The 9,331-nt window shown below is 42.2% G+C and overlaps 1 protein-coding gene across 1 annotated transcript; it reads right to left on the reverse strand.

Moving 5' to 3' along the window:
- Positions 1 to 2,365: 2,365 nt before the first annotated feature.
- Positions 2,366 to 8,432, reverse strand: LOC144094768 (uncharacterized). The gene is made up of 6 exons (XM_077628673.1): positions 8,354 to 8,432; positions 6,776 to 6,922; positions 4,445 to 4,666; positions 3,211 to 3,385; positions 3,036 to 3,109; positions 2,366 to 2,954 (listed from the first exon to the last, which is right to left on the reverse strand). The coding sequence occupies exons 2-6, from the start codon at positions 6,890 to 6,892 to the stop codon at positions 2,691 to 2,693; spliced, it is 852 nt and encodes a 283-aa protein (XP_077484799.1). The 5' UTR covers positions 6,893 to 6,922; positions 8,354 to 8,432; the 3' UTR covers positions 2,366 to 2,690.
- Between the last annotated feature and the right edge of the window lie 899 nt (positions 8,433 to 9,331).

Consider the following 9,331-nt stretch of genomic DNA (forward strand, 5'->3'; position numbering starts at 1 on the left):
GCAGAAGGGAGGAAGGAGGAAACAAGCATATAGGGAGGGCGATCACACACCGTGCGTCAAGGTCGCCTCCGCAGCGCCGGCCTGTCGGCATTGAAATAAATATGCCGATTTTTCTCACCCAAACAGTCCGTCGGCATCACTGTTATCAGGGCGCAGCAGAGGCATAAGGAGACTTCAGCAGTCACACCGACTGTAGGTAAGGGAATACGCGACGACCTCTCGTATGCCTAAAAGGAGTTGCTCATCTCAGGTAAAACCAAAGTGACTCCAAAGGTGAATGTGAACAAGATTGCTCAGCTGTTACCAACGTGCTTTCGAGGAAGGGTCAACACAGGCTACCAAAGCGGGCCCAAATAGATCCTCCCAGTTATCGCTGTAAAGACAATGCACATAGTATAACCAGCGGCTCTCTAACTTCGTTAAGCTCATTTCTGCAATGAAAAGTTTCGCTCGGTGGCAGCCACTTATTGTTTTCAAATTTTATTCAGCCTGTTGAAGCCATAGACAGCAGCGTGGGGTTTCTTTTGTTTCTAGTCTTAATTCGAACACGTCACCACCGTAAGGGTTAAATTTAAAATTCGTTTTTTTCCCTAGCATTGCATAGTGACGTTTGAGGTAACAGAGGTTTCTCGTACCGGGCTTAACCTTCTTCCTCATTAGAACTCAAGTTTTGTCCTTCAGTGAGATTATTTGTGATCAAAAGTAGTAAGGTGATGTGTCTGCTGGCATATTAGTTTTCTTTGTTAAACTTCATCATAGTTAGGTTCTTTTTTCAGTACAATAGCCAAAAGCTTAGCCGAGCCCAATACTTTTACTTATATTGCGCGACTTGTAATAAAAAAATAAGTTACTTTTCTCTCAAGAATGATGCAGCCCTTTTTATTTGTTCCCCTATTCTGAAAAATGAACTGATTCAGAAATCGCATTATACTATAATCGGACATTGAAAGCGTTTCTGTAAACTAAATTGACGTAAATTTGTTGTAAATACAACTGGAAACTTGCTGTAGGCTTCAGAGGGAAGTCTTGGGAGTAACGCCAAAATACGAAGCGAGGAAGCAAGAGAGCACCATAGGCCACACTTACCCGAGGATAGAGAAACGGCCAGCTTTGCTACGACTTGGTCTCGAGGGCGTGCGTCGTTTATATACTATGCCTTAGAGAAGGCCCGCAGAGTGATGCCATCGAGGACAATACACACAGCTCAATCCGGAATTCGACGAGAAGCGAAACTCTCCTCGTAATGGAATCCTTTAAGGACTTATTTTGTTGTCCAACTTTTTCGCTCTTGCCGGTCTGTTTATTTATTTTCCAACTTTTCGCTGTCGTTCTGCCCGGGAAAAGCGTTGCACTAATGCGAAAACTGTAAGCCCTGGCCATCGTCAGTTCTCGTTGTAGTTGCCCACTGGCCAATTTCCCACTTAGACACGTCCTTTCTTCTTTTCTTCTTTCTCTGTATGCTCCCCCTTTCTCCGTGCACAAATATCATCCGTGCTTGATAATGCTTTGTCCGCCCAACACTGCACTCGGGATTGCTGCAGCACAAGCTCATCCATTTGACTTTGCTTTCTATATTTAAGGTACCCTTTTGGCCATTGTGAGTCACGTGTACTTGTTTGTGTTCGCACCGAACCTTCTAGCCATCCGGGTCGGGAAAGCTTCGTCGACACTTTGAAAATGGTTGCTTCGCCTTGTTGACTAAGTTCTTCTTTTATTTTCTTGCTTTTCTACAATCCTTTTTAGATCTTTGATGATATTTGATGATCCAGTGCAAGACAACGGAGAAGTAGAACAAGACAACGTGAACGGTAGCGCTGAATCTTGTTTAGAATACACAGCCGACGACCGTATTGCCTCCCTCTTGTACTGCCTCGTTCTGCCCTATTTGGCGCCCCTCGATAAATGATGCCTCTACTGACCCCATGGGGGCTCGTGTGAAAGCGGCTGTTTATTCACATAACTAGAGCCAGATTTTAAGGTCTTCCGAGCAAGCAGGGAAACGAGTAAGGGTCAGATTTAATCACTTAATTAGGGAGCTACACTCTAAAAAAAAGGTAGTTGCAGTTACTAACTTTTAGGGTAGTAACTGCTTGTCACATATGTTACTACCTAGGTAGTAACTGTAGGTAGTAACTGCAAGGTAGTGGTTGTTACTACCTCCAGAGAGGTAGTAACAGGAACTACTCTATGTAACAGTTACTACCCTTGGGGTAGCAAGTATAGCTACCTTTAATGTAGTAACCACAACTACCTATAGTGGCATTTACTACCTCTGGAGGTAGTAACAGGTACTACCTTAAGTAACAGGTACTACCCTTGGGGTAGTAAGTAGAGCTACCTTTAATGTAGTAACGGCAACTACCCATAGTGGCATTTACTACCTCTGGAGGTAGTAAGTAGAGCTACCTTTAATGTAGTAACGGCAACTACCTATAGTGGCATTTACTACCTCTGGAGGTAGTATCGGGAACTAATTTTAGGAATACTTACTATACCCTGGATAGTAGTGATCGCAACCACCTTTTGCAAGCAGCTCTGCTTTGTTGTTGATGAGGCAACCACCAGCCTGAATGTTGGCTAACAAAAGTTACAAGCAATATGAAGCAGTGGGCTTATATGGCTGCTCCAAAAAGAACCAGACAAACAAATTGTCTTGAAACGATGCAATGTTTATTTCTTGCTGGAATGGCTTAATTGGCTTTTTCCAGCAAAGCAATCGCCCGCAGCGTGACTGGCTTCAGGGGCTTTGATTTTAGGCCACAGAAATGCTCTAAAACAGCAAAGGTGTTCTTGTTTTTTTTGGAGTATTCGATGTTCATGACCCAATATATTTCCATGACTGTGGCGAATCCACTTATCACATCTATTGCTTCCACTTTCATGTTTTCGAATGTTGCACACACATTTGTTGCAGTATGCGGCTTGTCATTCATGACAATGCAAGGGTAGCTGTCCTGTAATCAAATGGAATTTATAGAAAGCAAGGCACTTTCAAGCAAGCCAAAAACCAAACAGGAAATCAAGTAAAATCTTACCGGTCCTCTTAGGTAGAATGCCTCCTCTTTCACCAAGTGTGGTAGGAGTTGAAGTACGCCAACAGCAAAGCAATCTGTGCGCAAGGAAAATGAAATTCGTAGAAGCGGACAATTACAGAAACAAGAAAATAAAATGCATGAAATTAGAATGAATAAACAATTTCTCAAAACGTACATTTCTTTGCGTCACCTTCACTGTCAGCAATTGCCTTTTGTACCTCGCTGAAAATTTTTTGTGCTGTGCGTGATGTTTTAAGGATGCTGAACAATCTTTGTCCATGACCATTTATGAAGCCAAGTAACTTTCGTTCGAAGTCAACCTTGCAGATTTCCATGAACTCCTGGTGAATCTGAAAATTATGAATGAAAACGTAGCCACAAGTTAACAGTACAGTCTCAACGGATTGACAATTCAAAGCAAGCAGAGAGAGAACCTAACCAAATAAAACCCCGGTGCTACAAAATTCAACACTGGGATATTTAGTCACTGTAATAATACATCACCATCACAACACTAACACAGCGTTATAATCATCAAACTATGCCCACTGCAGAATAAAGGAGTCTCCCACTGACTGTGTGACCATTGTCCTTTGCCAACAGTGGACACCCCATAACCAAACACAGTAACACCTCGTTAATTTAGATTTCACGAGATTGGAGGAAATGCCCATCATAATTATGTGTCAGAATTAATGGCAGGGAGAATCAATGAAAATTGTAACGCAGTGTCTCCATCAACATGCTTTTATGTAATGAAAAACTCTATAAACACCGATTGCTTTGTGTGACAAATTTCAGTGAAATAACCATGCAGTGCCTGTGATTTTTTGCTTCTGCCCCCAGTGTGTACGATACGTGCTCTTTAAGTGTGTGAAAACAGGCGTGGGGGAAGTGTCGTAGCAAGATGACCATTAAAGTTCATATGACAATGCATTTCCACTGCTCCACCATTCAGCAGAACTGCTAAATATGGTGACTGGCTTATGAGAGTTTAATGTCCAGAAGCAACTCGGGTATAAGGGGCGCGCCATAGTGGAAGGCTCTGGATAATTTCAACCAACTGGGATTCGTTAACATGCACAGACAACACGCAGTACACATGCGTCTTGTTTCGCCTCCCCTGATATGCAAGACACCTGTGTACAGTGCACTGTACACTCCCCCTCCCTGCTCATTTTGCTTTGTTTTCAAAAATGCAACCTTCTACAATTTATCTCCACATCCTGGTTAGTGCAAGCACTGCTTATGTTTCAACTGAATCTAATGCTTTCTCAATTTATTTAGCCTCTTACAGCAGCTGGTTGTATTTTTCATGTCTCTGAAACCTGAAGGATGGAATGAGTATTACTGCTTGTTGAAAACCTTTTCAGTAAACCAGCCTGATGCTCAACTTTTTTGAAGCTTACCATTTCCCGAAGTGTCAGGGCTGGATACTTGTCCAGCAATTCCTCCGTTGAGGGACTGTTTATTTTTATCCATTTTCTCCTTGAGGGGAGAGTTGTCTGCATGGAAACTTTCAATTTTTGTATATCTGGATTGCACCGCTTCATTTCCTTTGCCATGAAGTCTACATGAGCAGCTACGACTCCATCAACTTCTTCTACTGTAGTTTCCAAGGTGTCTCTTGGCTTGCAACGAAAATATTGAAAACATTAATACGGTTGAGCACAATATCAGGAGTAAGGCCTAGCATAATTTAGTTAACACAGACCTGCTCTTCTAAAATCCTGATTATGATCTATGACCTCGGCAAAACTTGACAACTGGATATCAGTCTGTCTTGTCAGCACTGAGCAGCTTTTGTATTGAGCTTTATGAAGTGCTCTTTCTTTAGTCAAAGCCTAATTCCCTAGAGTACCTCCAATGCATGCCTTTGTAGCTATTGTAATTAACTGCCTAGCCCACAGTTTCCGACCTTGATAGCTTTGGGGAACCGCCCAGAGTTTTTGAAAGGTGCTGCAAGACCTTGTGTTTTTGTTTCTGTCTTATTTTGCTTGATGTGTGCAAAGTACAGAACCATGCATATGCAGGTCCCTTCAAGAAATCCAGAAATAGATCGATGACTGTTGAATATCAGCAGTTACATTGCTGCAGTATGATTTGTGCCAAAAAAGTGATTACCTACAGATCACTGAGCAACCACTGGGCTCGATAGAACTAATTTTGAGAAACTATTTGCTACATTTGAATGGTGCAAAGGAACACACACAGGAAGACAATGGAACAGGAAGAGCATCCCCTTGTTTTCCTGTCTTTGTTCCTTTGTGCCATTTAAATATAGTATGAACAAGCTAGCCCAACAGCAAGTACTTCTTAAATAGACTCCAGTGCAAAGGCTGATGGGGCCCTTATATAAATGAAGGGTCCTCCTTCAAAGAACGCTAACGGGGAATACTAAGTTAAGCTATACAGATAAGCTAGCGTTACCTTATAGAAAGTGTTATTTTTACCACACACACAAAAATATTTTATAACCCACAATATTGTGCAAAAGCAAAGCACCCTTGGTGCCACTACTAAGAAAGACCAGCTGCCATGGGTGATGCCAGTACAAGCTTTCTTAAGGAATGCTATATCGCTCTCTTGAAGTGCGATCACCATCAAAATAAGAGGAAAGCAGCATAGCGGGCATAGGCAAGAATATGAAGAGTCCTGTACTTGGCTAGATGCGAACACGAGCACTGAATTGTTCACCTTGCATTCTGTGCACTCAGGCTGCATGTAAGTGTTGCAAGCTCGCAACAGCATTCACGCTCTGTTCGATTTGCTGGGTGCTAGGTGGCCAGTGAAGCGGTTTCCCACTTAAGGTAGCGCATTATATACAGCTGCAACGTGGTGAATCTTGACAAAAAAATCAATATGCGCATGCCCAAAACTGATCAAAAATGCAATTAACTATGATGGAAGCATGCGTTTGTTTTATCTGATGTTCCAGCATACCTCTAATCCACAAAGCTCATTTAAAAACTGAATGGTTCTGTTAACTCTATTTCATGTACATTTTTGCTAAAACAGACTCAGCACAGCCAATGGGACAGTTGCACTGCTAATGAATCCCTCCTATACAGGCTATGTAAGGAAGGTGTCATACCAGGCCCCACAAACCGGTGGCAAAATATATGTGGAACAGGCGAAACACCTACTAGCACGTCAAGTGACCACCTAGGTACACATTGCCAGGATTGTGGTGGTGTTTCAAGCCTAGCAAAGGTACTCCATGACATGGTTCACATGGCCACGAGTGTATAACCTCAGTAGTTGTAATAACAGTCATCGTTTGGCTCTTATTTTTTGCTATCTTCTGTGCAAGGTTTCAAATTAAGCATGAAACACCAACTTGCATCAAATCCAGCTATTTTACAGCTTTGACGTTATTGTACTTTAAGTCTAAGTCAGGTCTGCTCGTTATATTTTCTTTACTCATTTCATTTAGAGATGCATGCCCAACTAGTGGTCTGCACTGATTTGAAGCCCTCCAATTACTTTCATGGCTATGTTTTTTTTGTTTCGTTAGTAAAATAAGGTGGTAGAAATTTTTTCTTGTTATAAAAGATCTTTACGGGGGCCAATATTGTTACTTCATTACAAAGCCCAAGTATTATAATTTTCTTGCCCACTTGTGTGCAATGATCACAGTAAATTTTAACATGCAACTCCCCTTCGCAAACTCAGCGCAACAGAATACTTTACTTTTCAGAGTGTTTTAAATACTAATGTTTAGCTGTAGTTTCACTTACCACGCGGCATTGCTTCTTCAGACCACTTTTGTCTTGGAAGTTCCCCTTCCTTCCAAACTTCTTCCTCGCCTCTTCAACATTAGGATCATTGTCCACGGATTTTCGGATATTGCCCATTTTGTACTTAAATGCAACCCTCCATGAATCCTGTAAAACAGTGCCACTGCATTATAAATTCAAACTGACCGAAATGGCCACCTAGCAGCCATCAGTCACAAATACAGATTTGCCTTGGAGAAAGGGATGCAAGAGGGCATAGGTTTCACATATGCCTGTGCAGTGGCCACTTGTGCTTACTGTAGGAAAAGTTAAAAGCAGCACTGCCTTGTTCTAGCCAAAGCAGATATGCATGAGCAATCCGAACGCACCTGCTGCCCAGTGCATTATTAGCACTGTACTTAATGCCTGACTCAAGGATGTTTGTGAACAATACGCAGTGCTCTTGATTGATGCTTGTGCATGAGGGGCCCTCAAGCACGCCTGTACGGGCACAAGAAAGTTTACTTCCGCACTTTTAAGAGGCTCTGAAAGGGGCTCTAATAAAGTTGAGATATGCCTGGAATGTTAAAGCACCCCACACCACGAATAATGTCCAGCAAGAATTTTTTTAATGCATTTCACGAAAGCTGAGTTACCTGTAGTCAAAATTTTAATTTCAGCATCTTCGCGCTTTTCCCTCTCCTCTCAGCCCTTTTTGCACGCTGGAAGGTAGGCGCTCCTCCGATTCCTTACCCAGAGCAACGCGGCTTATTGGCCGTGGCCATAGCTGCCCGACGTCTGAAAGAATCTAACCAATAACCATCTCCCAACTGCTATACGCAGGTGCAAGTGACAGAGTATGGTGCGGGCATGGAAAATTCGCTGGAAAGGGCTTACCAGCTTTCGTGCGTGATTGTGGATTCTCTGCTGCATGTAGAAGTGAAATATTTTGGTCAGGTTTTATTGCTAATAAAAACACAATGCAGTGGTTGGGTGAGTTTGTGTGCTGTCCTCGGGAGGTGTTTCAGAGCCCCTTTAACTATGGTAGTGCATTTCCCATCAATGGCCAAGAAAATTTTGTTCATGAATAAGTGCAGCAACCTGACACCTCACAATACACTTACACAGAACACTTTGGTATGCCAATTTGTCCATGAGCATGCACAGCAGTGACGTTGCACACGAGAACAAAACCATCCAAGATAAGGTTACCTCAAGAAAATGAGCCACCTGAAAAGAAAGAAAGCAGCAAGGGAAATATATCTTGCTAGATAATCCATGAAATGCATGAAAAATATGTAGCAAAAGCAGAAAAAACAAATGCTGACATGACGAAGAAATGAACGCAAACCTGTGCATTGCATGCATTGTGCTCCGCCGGTCATTTTATCGCAAATGAATATTTCTCTCTGCTTTTCAGAAAAAAAAATTGTAATCTACGAACCACAAAGCATTTACTAATTTTTTTTTTGTTTGAGAAGATGGTTCACTTTATAAATTTATAGTAGGCATCATTCTCCAAAGTGTTTTTGTGTGCCAATATTACCAATTCCTCATTTAGAGTGACTAGCAAGCAAGCATGGCGATTCATGTGCTTACATAACCTGTCCCAATCGTATCCCTGAGGACAGGATACTTCAGAACAAGAGCCTTGGCCGCAGGCTCGTAGAATTTTCCAGGGCACCTGTGAGCACATTGCAGGCGTAGCATCAGAAATTGCGCACGCAACAATACTAGGCAATACTTACCAGTCAATTGTCAGCAAATGTGCCGTGATCCAAGACACTATACGGTTTTTCGTACGACTCGACACTTCTCCTAATGTTGTACCCTCAATGTCTGCCTTGATATCCAGTGGAATAGGAGGCAGTTCATACAGCGGTTGCTGAACAGTGAACAGGCGCTTGTCTGGCTCACTACAACTGGGAGCCAAGACCAATGGTCCATCATCAGTACTAAAAAAAAAGAAGACAGGGGACAGAATTTGGTGCAACATAAGTGCATTACTACAATGTACCACGTAATAGTTCTAGCATTTAAAGCTGGCCTACTCACCCAGTTTCGAGTGGCAAGTTTTGTTCATCACTGCTGCTACTGCCAACGAGGTTTATTTTATCTCCATCAGAAAATGTGTGCCCCTCTGGAACATCGACATATGTGTCGAAACGTGAGTTGTAGACCTACAACAAAAATTACCTTGTGAATCAGAAGCCACAAACACATGAAAGTGAAGACAACTAATTACACAAATTATTTCACTGCGGGCACGCTGAAACTTTTTAGTTTACCATCTGTTTGGAAGACTGTCCTGGGCATAAAATGAATTATCTTTTGTAACACAGGCAAAACCCATGTTAACAGAACTTTTCCAGAAGTAACACTAACGAGTGAAAGGCTGCAGATGCCCAAATTCTGAAGGTTGAACAATGCCTGACCCCAGATGAGCATCATATATACTGCAGTTAACAGCATGACAGACATCGTTGTTGCAGGCTCATCTTTTGCTCACAACTAAGATACATGCTCTAATAATTGGGTAATTCTAGGCAAAACGTCTCAGATGCTGTGCTCTACAAT

Source organism: Amblyomma americanum, chromosome 6 (genome assembly GCF_052857255.1).
Source record: "Amblyomma americanum isolate KBUSLIRL-KWMA chromosome 6, ASM5285725v1, whole genome shotgun sequence".
Classification (NCBI taxonomy): Eukaryota; Metazoa; Arthropoda; class Arachnida; order Ixodida; family Ixodidae; genus Amblyomma; species Amblyomma americanum.